The 18,185-nt window shown below is 41.9% G+C and overlaps 1 protein-coding gene across 5 annotated transcripts in view; it reads right to left on the bottom strand.

The window, feature by feature from the left end:
- Positions 1–18,185, bottom strand: part of PTPRC (protein tyrosine phosphatase receptor type C) — a 96,578-nt gene that overhangs the window by 41,813 nt on the left and 36,580 nt on the right. For 2 of the 5 annotated variants that reach the window (XM_019750883.2, XM_019750887.2), the window contains exons 3-5: positions 6,549–6,569; positions 2,828–3,025; positions 610–744 (exon numbers count right to left, since the gene is read on the bottom strand). In XM_019750883.2, coding sequence (XP_019606442.2) covers positions 610–744; positions 2,828–3,025; positions 6,549–6,569 — 354 coding nt within the window. The remainder of the gene's footprint in view (positions 1–609; positions 745–2,827; positions 3,026–6,548; positions 6,570–18,185) is intronic. The other 3 variants (XM_019750886.2, XM_074317082.1, XM_019750888.2) reach the window with 2 other exon arrangements.

The raw sequence follows: 18,185 nt of genomic DNA, 5'->3' as shown, positions 1-18,185 counted from the left end.
TAACCTGACAAACATGCCTGTATTTCAGGATGAAAAAGGGCACCATCACGTGACTTAGACACTGATTTTGGAAAGACCAGGGCGGGGCCACTTCACCTGGTGTTTATAAATACAGAGGTACTGAGCTGAAAACATCTCATGTTTACGTGGGAAATATGAGCATCTATTTCTTTTTCCTTCTTTTAAAAAGCAATTTCATTGTGGTCATACTTTCTCAGGGATAATACAAGTCATCTGCTCGTCACTGTTTGGTTTATGGGAAGGAGGTCTTTCAGTAAAGAGTCACACCTATTATTCTCTATTCCCAGCAAAATGAAGCTTTCACTGTACAATGATATTTGCCCCAAATAAAAAGAAACGTCTAGGAGCCTTGAATAACTGTTTCCTTCTGAACAGCTTGTACCCATATGCTCATAGTTTTTGAGCTTTATTATCTCATCTCTACTACGAGGACCTTGGCTGTGTGGCCTCCCAGACTAAGGGTACCTAGGAAAGCAGGACATTTTGAATGCATCCCTTGGACGGGTGGTTGGACCCCTCACACCACTTTCAAACACGGACAGCTGCCTGCCCCTTGGCATTTGCCCAACGTCTGAAGGAATTGCAAACCTGATGTCTCATTCGTTCCCGAAGACAAGATGAGTGGGGTGACAGAAGCATTGTGGCTGGGTGTCTGAGTGTCAGATCCAACAGAGGATGTCTGCGAGTCTGCCTGCGTGGAAGACAGCGGACCTGGTGTGACACCTAAGGCAAGAAAGGGACATTATTTCGTCAAGATTTCCCCCACTGCAATGGAAAATGTAAATACGAGGAGGGTACAAGGAGCAAATTGCTACCATTTACCAAACTCTGAAATGACCTGATCGATTACCACGTGTGTCTGCCCATGGGTAAGTGCCTGAGTTCCGGGAGGTTCCCTGAGCAGGCTGAATGCAGCTGCCAGGGACGACTCAGGTTTCCAGGCGGCCTTTGTGACTTCTGAGTCACTGAGCTTTCTGAATTCTCCATCAACGTTGCACACTGAAAACTGGGACATTGCTTTGTGGGCAGAATAAGAAAAGAATCTCCCCACATATGGGGTCTCTGATAAATCACAGATAAAGGAAAAAATAGAAAAATCGACAAGAGATGTAACAGACATACATCTAATAGGCACAATGGCCAAAACGTATATGCAAGGATATTCATTATCATGAAAAATGTAAAAAATGGAAATTAAAAAATATATTTTTAACTACCCTACTAGCAGAGTTTTAAAAGATTGGTAAGATCTAGTGTCAAAAAAGATGGTGGAAACAGCTGCACACATGCACACAGACCTTCACAGATCCTGGACCCAAAGTCTGGAGGGCACATCGCGCTGAAAATGTGTCCTTAAGGAGCAGGATCTGGGGACATAGCATTTGCACTGCAGGTATACGTGTGTGTAAAGCCTATACATAGTATATATGTGTACACACACACACACACACACGTACTTCTATACTGATGTTTTGAACATGCATAAACTATTTTTATAAAAATGATATTACATAGTTAAATTTAATGCTATGCATGTGGACATTGATTGCAATTATTTTCAAAACAAGAACAATTTTGGAAAGGTGTGTATGACACTGTTGGAAAACAGATGTAAGGGATTATTTTTTCTCTATGTACATCAGTAAGCAAGACAAATGTGACTGCATTCCACAACATGAATCAGTGGTAAACATACATTAAATAACACGTATAGAGTTGATCCCAGTAGACAATTGAACGATCACCTCACAGCAAGGTCCTTGTCCAGAAGAGAAAATGTGTTCTTTTAGTTGAAAGCCTAAGAAACTTTCCAAACCAATTTCCCTGTCAGTCTTACTGTGCCAGAGAAAGTTAGTATTTTTAAATTATTTATGCTTATTTCTCATCCATTCCATTTTAAGCCTCTCTTTCCATTGTCCACAAAATTTCTGGGGTGGTGTTACATGTGCTTGTTTTTTTCAGACTACAGTTAACGGCATTGCTAAACATGGGCTTAGCCTCTTTGATCAGAGTGTCTGTAGACCTGTTGGCCTCAGAAAACGGAAACAAGCACATCAGTTCAGAAAAGACACGCATATCACTCCTGTCATTCCATTTACGTCCGGAATACACCGGCCCACCTGACGTTAACCATAAAACAAGCGAATGGCTGGTTGTCAGGATTCTGGGGAGCGTCAGGTTTGTGCCGGCAAAAACACCTCCCACGCCGCTCTGAGATTTTGCTATGGATATGGCCACACGACCTGACAGCCCACCTTGAGGACTCACAACCTGGATTACTTAATTTTTTAAAAAAATAATTCAGATGTCCCAGGAAGAAATCCAAATGGCAAAACCGGAGTATTAATCCTCAATGTGATTTTCCAAGAAAAATAAGCTGTCTATCTCTAATCATTTCCTGATTTTGAGAATCTGGAATTGAGTAAAGAGAGGTTCTGCTCTGGGGGCCCAGGTGGAGAGGGCAAGACTGACAAAGCCCTGAGATAGGGTTCTGACCTGTCCGGGCTGCACAAAACCGAGGTGAGCAGGGCCGGGGACAGGGCAGCATGTGGACACCAGAAAAAGTTCCCCTGATTTTACTCGGGGGGCTTCCCTCCCCCGCTCCCCCCAATAACATGCATTCATTAGTCAGCCAAGATTATACAAACCCCTAGATGTCCCCCATTTTATACACTTTCATAAAATCACATACATAGAAGCTGAACACATAAGGTAAAACTGTTCTGATAACTTCAGAATTCCAAAAAAAAAAAGGAAAGAAGACAAGTTTCCCTAAACCCATTTCAGACGACATCTCTACGCCAACCTTTGGTGTCAGGATGACTAGCATTTCCCAAAGAGTTGGGGGCCACTTCCGTGGTAGGGCTGCCTTGCCCAAGACGTGGGGTGGTCTCTGAGGAGTTACTTTCTCGTTCAGAGGTGCTTGCGGGTGAGAATGGAGTGGAGAGAGCAAGTAAGGGGCTAGTCGGAGGCCAATCACTGGACTTTTGTGGCGCGTCCGTTCCTGTGACATTAATGGGAGATGGAAGAAGGAGAAAATAAATATTGTGAACCATATCCTGAAACGCATCCTCCCTGAGTGTATTATGTATATAATATCCATGTACATGTCCATACACACACCCTACAGATGTGATACATGGTGCACGTGTGTATACGGTGTGTATATATTGGTAAATACATACACGTCTACCCAGACATGTATGCACGCAGAGCTGCGTACAGGCGTGTAGATATAGCATGAGGATGTAGATAGAAATCCAGCTGCGGGGCAGTGGCGGAAGCTAAAAATGGGCAAACGGAGTGGAGAGCGGCTTTTCCTTGCCTCTCTCTCAGAATTCAGTCGCTGGGATCTCGCCTCTGCAAAGCAGTTGGGTTGGAAGGATGAAGCAAAGTGCTGAAAGACGATTAAAAGAAACTGTAAAAGATTTATCCATGAAGAAAACAATAGAGGATGATAAAGTTGGAAGGCGATTGTTAGGGGGACTAAGGTTTCAGGAGAAAAAAATAAACGGCAAAAGCTCTAGGTACGCATGAAATTTAAAAAATCAAATTCAGACAAAGCAAAGGCTGGGTGAAAGACTGGGAAACAAAATTCACAAACAGCCGCCGCACAAGTGACCCAAGTCTATGAAAATGCTCTCAACTTTATGGTAACAAAGGAAGTCCAACGGACATGTTGAAATAGCATTTTCTGCAGTTTCAATTCTTTAGAAAAAAGATAAATGTGATAAGACAGTGTTGAAACAGGATCATGCACAGCTCATATGAACCTACAAATGTAAAAGCTTCCTGCGGGGCAAATTAACTCCCTGTGTTAAAGGCCTTCGACTTTGTATGTGTGTGAGCTTTCTTAGCAAGTGTACTTCTTTATAAAAGAAACGGGAAAATACACCAAAATTGTTTTTAAAAGACAAAAAGCACCCTGTGATCTGTTGATCTTGGGATTATAGAATTGTATTTTTTTCTAAGTTTTCTACGTGTGATCTGTGTTTACTTCTATGAATAGCAAAATTTGTTTTTCAATATTTGATTAACACAAATTGAGTTCTATCCCCCAAGTATTTTAATTAATTCTGTTTAACAAGATTGGGGAAGAGGGAACAGCACAGATTTGGGGAAAGGGAGAGAATGGGAGAAACAAAAAAAAAGGAGTAGAAGTGATAAGACTGGAAAGAATTAGGATCTGAAATGGAGCGGTTACTGAATAGAGAATTAAGGAGATAGAAATGGGAAGGGCACAAAGAAGGCTTAGCTTCTTGCATTAACATCAAAGATGTAGTGAAATCAATTTTTACTAAATCCAGACAAAAACCTTCTGAACTAATTGAAGTGCCCCAACGCCAGTGCACACGCAATGCTGGCAGAACTATTCTGGGATTACAGAAATCCAAAGTGGCAGTACGGCTATTATATGCACGATTTCCCAAAGAAAATGTTCAATTCCTAAAATTTCACAGCCCAACAACTCACAAATAAATAATTTTACTAGTAAACTTTCACCCACAATTACATACCAACATATCCAACTAGTAGGCGAGTAGCCTGTCTTCAGTATAAAATCCTAAATCTAACTTTAGGGTTCTCTCACTTGTTCTGTTTAGAAGGAAGGGCGGAGGGTGGGGAAAAGATGGAAGGAAGAAACGGGGGGGGGGGGGGGGGGGAGAGAGAGAGAGAGAGAGAGAGAGGAGACGGGAGGGAGAGAGGAGACGGGAGGGAGAGAGGTCCTTAAAATCCTGTGTAATACCATTGACTCACTTTCATCATTATAGACCTTAACAAACGATTTGTTTGTTGTTTCAGGTGAAAGTATCTTTCCTGTTGGGGAGGGGTTCCTGCGATCCCTGTACTTTTGAGAGAAAGGTTGGGACATTCTCCTTCCATCAGTCACTCCCAGTCTTTTGTTAGATTTGAATTACAAAGAAACTAAAAGGGAATCACTCCCATTCCCCCACACACTAGTGCTATCCTATTTTGATCAGTGCCCTTCCTAAAGATGCCTTGTGGCCAAGCAAACGCAGTCCTGCGTGGAGGAAGCCAGGCCACCTAGGAGCCTTGCAACCCTTGCAACACGTCTTAAGCTCAGTGTCCATCCCCAAGTTCCATCAGTAAGACTTTAATTCAGGGTTAGAAAATAGGCTCCCACTGCCAATGTCACATTGTCCCTGTACCCTTGCTTTGGGGACAGTGCTGCTTTCCACTGATTATATTCTGTTGGCAACATGTGGGAGAGACCCTTCTCTTTGCATTTTTGGGTCATGATTTTAATGGCCCTGGTTTCCTCGTTTGGAGGCTTGTTATAACAGAGTCCAGCACAGAGATAATGGAAACTCTCTCAGGGAGGTGACCTGTCATCTACCATTTTCAACACTCACTCCCCAACCCATGCCATTCTCATCCGCCTTCCTGCAAAAATAGCCAGTGGAGAAGGTGATGGACTCACCCCTCTGGGAGAGGTGGGGGTGCTAAGCTGCCTGGGTGTAAATGGCACAAACCAGTCCCAGTGTCCTGTGCAGTGACGGCTGTCATGCATTTCTAAAACCTCCCTGCATACTATGAAACTATAACATCCCAACGGTAGATCTTCTTAAAAACATAAAAGAGAATCTGCTTCTTACGCAGATCCAGGAGTATGTTGTTACTGTCTGCCTAGTGCTTTGTGGCCATAATTTGGAATGGATTTTCCTTTAATGACAAAAGTGACCCCTTCAATAACCCAATTCCCAGAGCATTTCCAATGTGCCTCCTTAGAACAGTGACTGAGTACTAAATCAGCTTTGTCTTAATGGCTTTACTTACCTTCTTAATGTATACTGTCAACCGTGTGATTAATCAGGAAGTTTCAATAACAATAACATGTAATAACATGCATTTTCAATAACAATAACATGTAAGTGATGTCATTAGTTTTTAACCAAATGCAGCCTAATTTTCTCTCTTATTTTGCATATAATATGTATGGATTTATTTTCAGCATCTTTGTTTAAACTTACCTCAGGACTAGGATACTTGTTCAGAGTGTGGATAGAGTTGTGATAGTGGAATTTGAAAGTAATTATTACAAAATATCTTAATAGTCTCAAAGCCTTTCTCTTGAAGGAATAAATATGCATACACACATATACAAACGTAATTATGTTTAAAATTCTCTCTAATTTCTCATGTAATTTTTTAACGCATTTTTTTAACTATCAAATTTTCTAATCTAACTTGCATTGATGTATTTGTAGTGTTACAATTTAGAGATTGGAATCCTGCCATATGATTTCCTGTCAAGTTTAAGAAAAACTATAATTTATACATAATAATACAGATACAAATAATAATATGTTCAGGTAGTTATCAAACTTTGTGGCTTAAAAGCAGGAATTCTAAGAACAAGAGAATGTGCAAAACCAGTCACGATTACAAAGTTTATGCTTACAAAATGATTTCACTACATAATAACAGAAAAGTCTATCAACATTAAATATATAAACTTTGCCACAAAAAAATAAAATAAATAAAATACAAATATTAATTCTTACCAGCAGGAGTTGAGGTAGTTTCTGCAAAAAGGAAAACAGACATCTGTTAGAAAGTTTCGAATTTCCTACAAACATATGTAAATATAAATATACATCATCTCTATGTTGACATTCACAAAATGACCATTTTCAGTGCCTTTTACCCCAATGAAACTATATTCCTTTTCTTGATGTCAATGTTTCCAAAGCCCTTGTGTGTCAAAACTTGTGCCATTAGTTTTGAATTCTCAGGTTAAACAAGAAAATGACTAGAATAAAGAGAGCTGTTGGAATTAGTTTCAAGCTTGCAAAAGACTTTGGAAAATGTTTTGGAAAGTTTTCCCCAAATGCATTATTTATTTAGACAATGATTATCTATTGAGAACCTACTAAGTGCTAGACATTATGCCATGTTCTAGGTATAAAATACGATCTTAAAAGTGTGTTGATTTGCAAGAGAAGTAACCAGAAAAACAATATTAGTATAAAAATAACTAACAGCTCTTGTATTTTAAGTGAAAGGAAAAAGTCACCCCAATAGTAACTCTTTATAAAGAATTTAGCATGGTGCCACATTCAAAATATTTAAGTTGGTTTGTGTGTGGGAATACATGTTATATAACACACATTTATCAGAGAAATATATAAGCTTTCAAATATCTAAAACTATTTTGACATGCTCCTTCTAACAACTTAATTGATTCAGTTAGGTTTAAGAAATAGGTATTGTTTTGCTAGTAGGTTCTAGGTTCGAACTGATAAGGGCATAGCACTTCCTCCTGGAAAAGCTTATAATCCATGAGATATGCATATACCTCCAGGGGTTAGCAGAGACCTTTAGGTCACACAGGTACCTGCTTCCAACTAACAATAAAAATGTCTTCCATCTGAGCTGAAGAGAAGAAAGAGAAGCAGCTGCCGCTTCTCTGCAACAATACGCAATTGCTGAATGATTCTGAGCAAGAGTGAGTGCAGGGGAGAGAGCCAACCGCTCTGAAGACAACAGTTTTGGGGGAAGAGCCAAGGGCAAGCCTTATTGGCCATGACAAGGATATGGAGCTTTTCCTGGGAGTGATGGAAACCATCGGATCAATGCATGTAGAGGAGAAATCTAATAGATTAGGTGAGAGAGAGAAAAGAAGAATCTTAGTGTAACCCCCACAAGCCCCAGCACTAATTCCACAGACCGTTATACTCTGGGGTTCTGATTTATTAGTTTGTTGTCACCAAAATATGTAGCACAAATGATATAGAGCATTTTATAAAAGGGAATTCAAATTTGTCATATATTTATTACAGAAATAAAAAAAAGAATGCTGGAACAATAATTTCTTTTTGAGCATGAGATTAGTGTAGAGACACCAGAAATATTTCAATCTGTAGACCAGTGATCAGCCCACACAGATTACCTGCCTCAGAGATACGAATTTAATTCCAGGTGCATTTTTTTTTTAAAGCAAATACATGACGTATAGCTATTTTCATGAGTTTTCAAAAGGAGGGCAAGATAAATTACCAAAATGGAGAAGACAATTGCTAGAGACGTCTCTTTTTTTTTTTAAGAATAATTCAGAGAGGATATTTCATTATTAACTGTTAATATTTACGGAGTGTTTCCAGGGTGTCACCCTAAGCTCTTTGCTGGCATTGTCTCCCTTCAGCGTCCCAGCACCCCTCAGCGGCTTAGAGAAGTCGAGATTCTGGCTAAGTTCACAAGGCTGGTGCCTGCTCGCCCGGGCTTGACCCCGAGCCTGTCTGACTCTGCAGGTCACACTGTGAACCCTGACACCCCGCTTTCCTCATTAACTTGTCTTCACTGCCCTTCGTCTCCATCCGACCTCTCCACGTGGGAATTCTTTCAGCCAATGTTTCAGGTTCCATAGAGGCTGGTGTTTATTAAGAGCTCACGAGCTGAGTAAAAGAACATCTCAGTCAGAACTGGACTGCAGAGTACACGACTAGCTCAAATACACTTGGCCCGAAGCATAGATAGTCAGGTTAGATTATATATATGTATGTGTGTGTGTGAGTGTGTGTGTGTGTGTGTGTATGTGTGTGTGTGTGTGCATATATATATACATATATGGTACAGATGAATAGTGGAGAAAATCCAGAGGCGTGTCAATTTAATTTACTACAGGATACGATTTTGACAGGAAAGTCAACCAAACTACAGTGCCGTCAAACAAAAATAGCACAACTCACAGACCTCTTGTTTAGCTATGAAGACGCTTCCGGAGCTTGGGAACAGAAGAACCTATCTATATACCTAGATCTTTGTCTCTCTATACCTATAGCTATAGCTGTATCTATTTCTCCATCTATAGCTATATATTTCTGGTCTAATTGTGGCCCCATAGCCAACATTTCTCCATACCCTTTCATGTTTAGAGCAACAAAACTTGGCACCCATGGAAAACGACATAATATCTAAAGGTCGAACGCAGAGCCTTCTGTGTTCATGCTTATGGCCCATCAGGGCTTCTCAAATTGAACATGCATTTTCTTTTGCACCCGTTTATCTCAGACTCTGATCCTAAATTTCTCCTCTGAGTGAGTGTTAGGCTATAGTAAAGCACTGCAGCTTATTTTGTATTCTATTTCATTTCCTTTGTAGAGTACATCACCTCTCTCTCTCTCTCTCTCTCTCTCTCTCTCTCTCTCTCTCTCTCTCACACACACACACACACACATACACACACACACAGCCTTTTTCTTTTTGAAAGAAAATTCCAAACCATCAGCATCACAGTTCAGACTCAATGTGAAACTTAAATTGTTGGTTCTCATGGTCACAAAATCCCTGTCAGCAGCTTCTCAGTCTCTGTAACACTTGCAGTCAACATGAAAATTATTGAGGTCCTCAAAACACCTCATAAAAGCATTTTCAAATTTCAGAAATGCAAGCCACTCCCTAATTTGAGCTAATGTCCTTAAGAAAATATGTAGGTATTGCAGCAATGCCACTTGAAATGACACTTTAATTTCAATGAGCCATATCCACTAGATTATACGAATTTAAAATTTTATAATTAGTTGTTGAAATATCAAAACATTTAACTATAAATCTCAAAGTAGAAAGACATATAAAGGCAGCCTACATGAAAGAGCCTAGTTAACAACCTAATATCTAAAGGATCTGATCCCCCCAAAACCATGTATAACTTTGACCTAACTGGAAGCAGTACTCTAATAAATGCTCCCATGGACTCTGTCTTCCACAGGAGGTAAAGCAGAGGACAGATGAAGTCACATAAGTATTTAGCAGAGACTATGCTACCAAATATCTGCAGTCATTTGTCACTGCCCCTTGTCACATTTTGTGATTCTTCCTAAAGTCTGTGAACAATGACTGCCAATGTCTGCTGCAGTTCACGGGCACACATGTTCTCAGAACATTGTAGGTGGGAAAGACTGGGCGGAATCTTGAGCTGAACAATAAAAGCCAATGAGATTGGTTGTAGGAGCACGTAGGTATGTCATGAGTCACCCGGGGGGCTACAGTGCTTGTCACAGAGCCATCTGCCTGGCCAGTGCCACACAGGGGCACTAATGTCAGTCGTTTGCAGACCCCCGACTTCACGGATCGCTTGGAAGCAACCACATATCATTAGTGGCGTCCAACAGAAGAGTGGGAGATTGCCTTGAGATCAATAACACTCCAATATGCGTAAACATTATATATGAACAATGCTGGGCCTGGAAAGCAGGTGAAGAACTACGTGAAATAGCAGTGGGCACGAAGGGGCACACGTGCAGGTGTGTGACAATGAAGAGAAGGCATCTGTATTTCTAAAAGTATGAACTGCGTTGAGCTCTGTCTTCCATTCTATAAACATATCAAATAAATATAATAAACTAGAGGACGGTAATGTACTCAGTGTTTTTACATGTGATCCTTTGACTTTACTCTTTCTGGGACATTACCTACTCTTTTTTTTTTTTTTTTTTTTTTTAACGTTAAGTGCCTGGGTTTTCCTTTAGACAAAGGAATATTTAGAAATATTCCAGTAGGTGGCACCATAGCACCAAAAATCTGTAAATCATTCGCCAGCGCTGTGTTCCTGGCAGGGTCCTGCTCAGAATTCACCAATGGAACGGACTCGATACCTGAAGCAGATGAAAATGGAGCTGACAGACCACTTAATCTTCAAAGCTGTGCTGTTCTCACACGTGTATTGTTGCTGAATTTACCTTTGCCAACGTGTTTCTTTTACAACTCAAAATGTTTAAGTGGTCACAATTCAGTTACCTTGAGTCATACCCCTAAGCGTCCTATCAGAGGTTTCAGCAAAAACTAGGAATTGGTTGAATGAAAATGACATTTCAAAAGACGTACGTGGGCTTTACCTGCCACCCATTCCCATCCCGGCTCCCAAAAAAGAAATGGGATGCTATTGCCAAGGGGACTTCAATCTGTCTGGTTCGACCAATCTAAGAGAAGTACAGGGACAGAGGGTGACAGGCAATATGTGAAACAAAGAGCCGTTCTCAGTATCTGCCATATGACGAACGGTGACATCCTCTGAAGGTTGACAACGCAAACCTGCCCTCCGTAAACATAAAGGAAAAAGCAAAGTAAGACAAAACAGGGCCAGTAACACAGACATGCGTGGCTCTCCTTGCTTAGTAAGGCATGATAATAAGACAACACATACGTAAAACAGAGGGATTCACCTTTACTTACTCTGCAAACGAATGGATGACCCACAGACGCAAATGCAACAAATCATATCAAATTAAAAGGAGTAAGCACAGTGTGCAAGTGGCAAACGAGATTATTATCTGGATTTCAGATAGGAAATAGTCTTTCCTTCCCTCCCTTAGCGAACCAGTAAATAGAATAATGATAAAAATGATGGCAACAGTTACTGAAACGTTATTATTTATCAGACGCTATGCAAATCTCTACCTACGTTTTTGTACTTAATCATCCCAGCAAGCTAATGGGTTAGCAATTATTCTTCCCATTTTCTAGGGAATGAAACTGAGACTTACAGGAATTTAGTAAATTGCACACGGTCACACGCATAGGATGTGGGAGAGGTGAAGCAGAGTCTGTCTAATAATAATTTCCTTATGCTTTTTATGTTAAAATGTTGGTTATATTGTTATGAGGTCTGGAATCCCATGAATCAAATAGTTGCTGCTTACCACTAGAAGATAATTTCAGAGATTTCTAACTTGTATAGAAATGTAGGAATTTAATCCACTGATATGTATTTCCTTTGATGGATAAAGAACCAAAACTCAGGGAGCTTAAATGCCTTTCTGATTTCATGTACCGTAGTGAGGCCCAGGGTTTACAAGCTCCGCCAGTGGCCACAGAAGTTCAGCACACCTTTGGGGGGGCCTCACTCTGAAATACTAATGGACATCCAAGAAACACTAGCCTAAGGCCTCTGACAAGACAGAGACCAAGAGAAACAGAAGGGAGACTCGGGAGGAACAGACAACACAGGAATAGAAGAAACTCTGGGACCAACGGCAAAACTGCAACTCACGTTCTCAGAAATGAGACAAGATTGCATCCATGAACAGAGAACAAGGCTTAGAAAAAGCAATGTTGCAAGATCAAGAGGGGGAGTGAATAGACACTGGCTAAAACCTTTGGGGAAAAGAAAGTGGTACCACAGAAAATACCATTGAAAGAGGGCGAAATAGCTTGAAGTGCCTGTGTTTGCTTCTGGAAAGCAGGAATTGACGATGGGGAGAGGGATGGAGGTAAACTTAACTATAGACTTTAGAGTGCTATTTAAACTTTCGATACATACGCACACATCTGAATGGAAATATAAATAAAAAGGGTATCAGTATGCAAAACCGAGGATACAACGGGCAGATGCACTGGGCCCTGGGATTGAAAAAATCAAGGGATTTGTTTTTAAATATGGCAATCATACGTAGCTATTGCTCCAACACTGTCATGTGTGACCTCACAAGCATTCCTGTTCACATGGGTGGGCATGGGTGTGCACACATACACACATACCCCTAAATCTATAAGTGTGCATTGCCATATCTTGTACATTTGGTTTAAAACATAACGGTATCAATTTCAGCCACATTGATTAAGTAAACCAATAACAACAAAAACATTAACAGAGGCAAGATGACCATCTACAAAAGATTGAGGACTTTGCCTTATTTTCTATCTTAAAATATTTACCTGTAAGTCATGAGGAAAATAAAAATAACTAGATGACCACTTCCTGTTTAACAATGCCCAATCCGAGGTCTTTGATTTAGATTCGTAGGTTTTAAAATGTCCTGTAGTCAAATTTGTTTCAGAAGTATGTCATGCCACAAGCCCCTCAGAGAGAATTACAGAGTGTATTACAAAAAGAAATTTATGTAGCTTCCTTTAACCCCAAATCTCCCTAAAAGTGTTTGCATAAACAACGTGCTTTACCATGGACATACTGCAGACATAGTTATGGAACCCCCAAGTGCCCCCGGACATAGCCTGTGGTTCTGGTTTGTTTCAGTTATGGATACTTACAAAGAGAGAGCGAGAGGGTGTGAGAGAGAGAAAGAATACGCAGTACTGATGACACTGATTACTACAAAATCAGGGTTTGTACTTATCTTGCTCTGCAGGCGATGAAAAACAAAAATTACCCAGGTTAAATCAGATTCAACACTCTGGGCTCCATCTCGGCAAATTCTAACTCAGGAGATCTGAGGTGAGCCGAGTCTGTGTGCTGGAACTTTCTTAAAGCTCTAACGGTAATTATGATGGGAACAAGCATTCAGAACAAAGGTGCAGACACTGCCTTATGCATCCATTCTTTGAAAACATTGCCCCAATAGGTTAAGTCTTACAATAATGTCTTTTTGGTTTCTTATGAAAATGTCTGTTTTCATCTATCTAAATCAAGGGTAAATGCCTAACTTACATACTAAAAGATAGCAAGAACTTTTTAATTGCATTAATCCCTTAGCATAGAATTTGTAGCTGTTTGCTTCCTCTAGGGCAGGGTAGGGACTATGTAATCAAAGACACACAGGGATCTCCAAAGGTGTTTGCAGCAGTGGTGAGACTGTTTCATTGGTGTCTTTCATACTAGTACTGTCAGAATACTTACTATTTAATAAGCAGATACTATGTGATGGCCCCAGGCTAAGTAATTACGCACATTACTTTATCTAATCATTACAGAAACCCTACAAAGTGGATGGCATTATCTTCCTTTCACAGATCATGGTTCAAAAATAAATAAATCTATGCAAGACAAAAAAGCTCAGAGCCAGAAGAGTTTGGTTTCAAACGCCGATCTGTCTGACTGTAAAAAACCCATGCTTATCCAACCAGACTCTGCGAGAGGGAAAACTATTTCATGCTAAACCCAGTAGTTAGGCTAGAGAGCTGAGACTCAACAGCCAGAAAATGTCACGGATGAACCATCGGGATGGAATTCAGAGGAAGTCACATGTGAAAACTTATTTTTTAAAAAATGCAAATTGCTGGACAGTGACTATGAAAGAGGTAGATTCTCATTGTTTAGGGGAAAAAAATGTGTGGGTGGGGGGCAGGGTAATGTGAGTGGACTCCTGACAACCATGGTATGAAGACGTCCTCCAGAATTTTTACCCAAATCCTCAAAGGAGGGAACAGCTAAACACTTTTGAAAACGGTTTACTGTCCTCATGCCGGGATGCTTTAAAACAGAACAAAAGAAGAAGCTGGTGCTGAGGGAACCTGTGTGCTGTACAAGAAGGTGGTGTGAGGAAGTGAGTGGGTGAGTGGGGGTCACTTGGGGCAGAAGGGGGTGTGGGGGCGGGGAACGGGGGGGGTGCCTTTATCTATTCTGTAATGAAGGACTTACAGTGCCATCCACAAACACCTTTAAAGGAACCAGGAGTGAAACCTAAATTATGTTGTGTGTGTGTGTGTGTGTGTGTGTGTGTGTGTGTGTACTACAGACAAGACAATAAAAAAGAAACAGACAACAAATGCGAGGTCCCAGGGGGTCCGCCTAACCCACTAGGGTCCCATGTCACAGACGGGATGGGTCAGATGTCCACAGAAGCTGTGAAAAGAGCGAGGGCTGACCCAGGGCCTACTCGCCTTGTCTCATTTCCTCTTAATGAAAACTCAGACCAGAAACACTTGATTTACTCTCAGAATCATGAAAGGAACCTGGGCCTAATGGGAAAAGCTGCACTTTCAGCTAGAGGAGGTTTTGAATGTGTTGCTGCTTGCACAGCTCGGAGCCACCAGCAGTGTCTCTGCCGCCTTTGTGGCTTCTCTTCGCTGCACTTCTGTTTTTCTGCCTTTAGAGGAAAGGAAGAGGTGCGGGCATGCGGTTAGGCCCCCAGCCTCCCGGTGGTGCAGTGCGTTGCCATAGCAGCAGCACAGCCAGCCCTATCTGGGGTCAAGCCACAACTTCTCCAGTTTGCACCGAAGCGGTCTGATTCGACATTGCACTGCTACCAAAAAAAAAAAAAAAAAAAAAAAAATTAGCTTCGGGCTCGTTTCTTTTGGTTGCAATGAAAACACGTTTCAGAAGTAAGGCTGGCGATGAGAGGAGGGCCTTCAGCGGCGAAGCCCTGGGCAGCGCTGTTTTCATGAGACTGAAGTGAAAGCCAGTCTCACCTTTGATGACACAGCAAGTTGCCTGCCCTGCCTTCGGCCGACAAGGCCATGGGATTCATTAGTGACATAATGAAACCTGGAGAAAACTGGTCACATTGTGGAGAAGAAAAGCAGGATAGATGTGCCTCCTGGTAAAGACGATGCACATTTCTCTTACCTCGAGGTTATCAGGGGGCCAATCAATTGAGGCAAAGCTACTTCCCACTTGGGCAGAGTCCTTGAGCCTCACTTACAAACACCACCTACCACTGGGCCACACCGCATCTCAGCTTTGCAAGCAAGAGTCCTGAGCTAAGCAAGGCGAGTAACTTCCTTACACCACACCCCACGGCTCATGAAAGCTGGTGTCTGGAAACAAATGTGGAGGCTCATTTTGCCCCCTTGGCGCCTGAGCTGACACGCCCCAGCCCCCCAGTCAGTAACAATTGTCCATGCAGAGTATTTCTACCAACTGCCTTCTGTTTTCACTAAAAATAATTGCTTCAGGATATAGGACATATTCAAATAATTCATTAACACCCATCAGTTATGAATCCTGGGAAAGGTTAGGGAGATGACTTTGTATTGAATGGCTGTGGAAAGTGTCATAGTTGGTTTTTCATGCCTTTTTATGTCAGAACAGTTTTCCTCTATCTTGAGTAAAAAAGGACCATATTTTGAATGCTCAGGATATCTCTATGTGACACGCATTATCATCCTTATTTTATAAACGAGGCCGTGAACGCATGGCAGTTTAAATAAATTGCTCCGATCAGAATGAGTCACAGGGCAAAACTCAACCCCAGGTCTACCACATGCAAAGCCTCTGACCCCGCACGAGCCGTGTGGGGCCGCCTCCCGGGAGGAGAGGACCCAGGGCACCCATGTCGCGTCTTGCTCTTGAGCGTCAGTACATAGTCCCTGAGTGTCTAACGTCTGGGCTCTGGGCTTTTTCCTCTCTGCTGCCTTTACCCCTTAACCATGTCCTATGTCACCTTTTATCCTCAGCTTCTAAACTGCAGCTTCCTCCCTCCCTTCCAGATTCTTTTACCTTTAAAATGTGCTATGTTGCTCTCTTGTTAAGATGTCTTAGTAGGAGATTCCAAAATCTTTACTATGGTTATTCAAAAGCTTTTCACAATCCATCTCCAAACCGCCTTTCCAAAAACGTTATCAACATGCTTAAATGAAATCCCATATTTCGTTTCAAAGCCAGTTCAAATGCCATGACTGTAAGCGCGTTAGGTTTCGGTGCATGTCCGCTCTCTCCCTTTCGCTTGGACATTAGCCGATGTCTTTCCCTCTTTTACTGATCCTGAATCATAGCCATCCTCAAGACTTGGTTCAAATTCCAACTTCCTGACAGTTTTCCTGGTCTCCTCAGGCCACCAGGGCCTTGAAACATTTGGAATAGTAACCATGTGCCCCACTCATGGGGACGCATGTCACAGACTGACTTATCGTCTTTGTTTTCTTCCTACATGGAGTGGTCCAGTTAAGATCACAGACTCTGGAAACAGCACACAAGGGTTTGAATCACTCCATTGCCGCTCTGTAGTGTGTGACCTTGGAAAAATGACAAATCCTCTCTGAACATTAATTCCTTTTCACTTAATCTATAACATCTACACAGAGGGCTGTTGTGGCTATTAAATAAGACAATGCTTGGGAAGCACTTAGGCAGTAAGGAGCACTGAGTACTTCTCATGTGGGACCCAGTGGACGGTCATACTTGTCATCACTGCCATCACCATCCTCACAACGATCACTTTTGGGCATTAATCCCATTCGTGTTTCTTAAAGGCAGCGTCCCTTGTATCCTACACAACGCCTAGTGCATGGAACGTAAATAACAGATATTTTTGGTTTTAATCTGAATATAGTTTGTGCCTATGGTCCCACGGTAGCAAAACTTGGAGAACATAATTTTGAAACTCATAGTAACATATGCCATGTGTAAATTCTCATTTCAGAAGATGGTATTGCATTTCTTCTGGGCACTTTTATGTGTTCGAATTGTCATACATATGTATATGTATGTCATACAAGGAAGCGTGAAAGGCAAAACTATGGCCATAGGAGCTGGGCTTGGCACTGCCCTGCAGCTGACCTGGTTTTGCAGCCCAGCTCAGCCAACGAGGGCCTTGTGTGGGTTAAATAATGTTTGCAAGCTTTTTTCTGAGGGGACAGAACGCTCACACTAGCATCTGTACAGGATGACATGAAGATTAGATGCAGCGATACTTGCAGGGCGCTTCCAGAGTGCAGAGGTGGTCGGAGAAGTGTTCAGGCAGCTGGCACTGGTCTGTCCCTGTGCCTCATCACTCAGTGGGCACCAGGGGTAACAATTTTAATGCGATTCTGGAATCCAGTGACAGTTAAATAGTCACTTAATTGGCACATGAAAATCTCATTTAATGTTTAATGATGAGTTAGGTAAGAGTCTCTATGTGTCTACTGTCTTGAACTCTGGCGTTTTGCCTGATTTTTCTACGATTATGCAACTTGTGCTGGGCAGGGAAGGAAAAGATCCGTGTGACTTCCGCAGACTGCGAGGCTGAGTGTGCCCGAGCTCGAACGTGCTTATCACACTCAGCGCTGAATTTCATCCTCCTCCTTTGCACTTCCCCTCATCCCTGGGGGGCAGGGGGGGCTTGGAAGAAACATTATCAAAAGCAAGGCTTGTGAGTGACAACAAAGATGCCAGCCCCCAGAAAGACAGGACTTGTCAGGGACCTGTCCTGTGTGACCCTGTCCGTGCAGTCTAACGGCCGCCTGCCCTGGGCTCAGTCCCAAAGCGTGGCAGGTGACACAGCACCACACAGCCTGGAGGACCCAGCTTCTGGGCAACCATCCAGAAAACCACCTCAGAACCCCTCGCCGATTGATACAGATCTACCATCTGTTTCAATGAAAGGTTTTCACAGCTGGATGGAAAAAGGCCTGGCCTCTTTTCGGCTTCATATTCAGTTTTCTGTTCCCCCTTATTGATTGGCTGAGGGATTCCCAAAAGTCAAAAAGAGCCTGCTAGGCTTATGTCACACCTATGCTAAAGTAGTCACGTTTAAAACCTCAGGACA

This window comes from Rhinolophus sinicus, linkage group LG12 (genome assembly GCF_036562045.2).
Source record: "Rhinolophus sinicus isolate RSC01 linkage group LG12, ASM3656204v1, whole genome shotgun sequence".
NCBI classification, from domain to species: Eukaryota; Metazoa; Chordata; class Mammalia; order Chiroptera; family Rhinolophidae; genus Rhinolophus; species Rhinolophus sinicus.
This window is presented reverse-complemented; position numbering and strand designations above follow the sequence as displayed.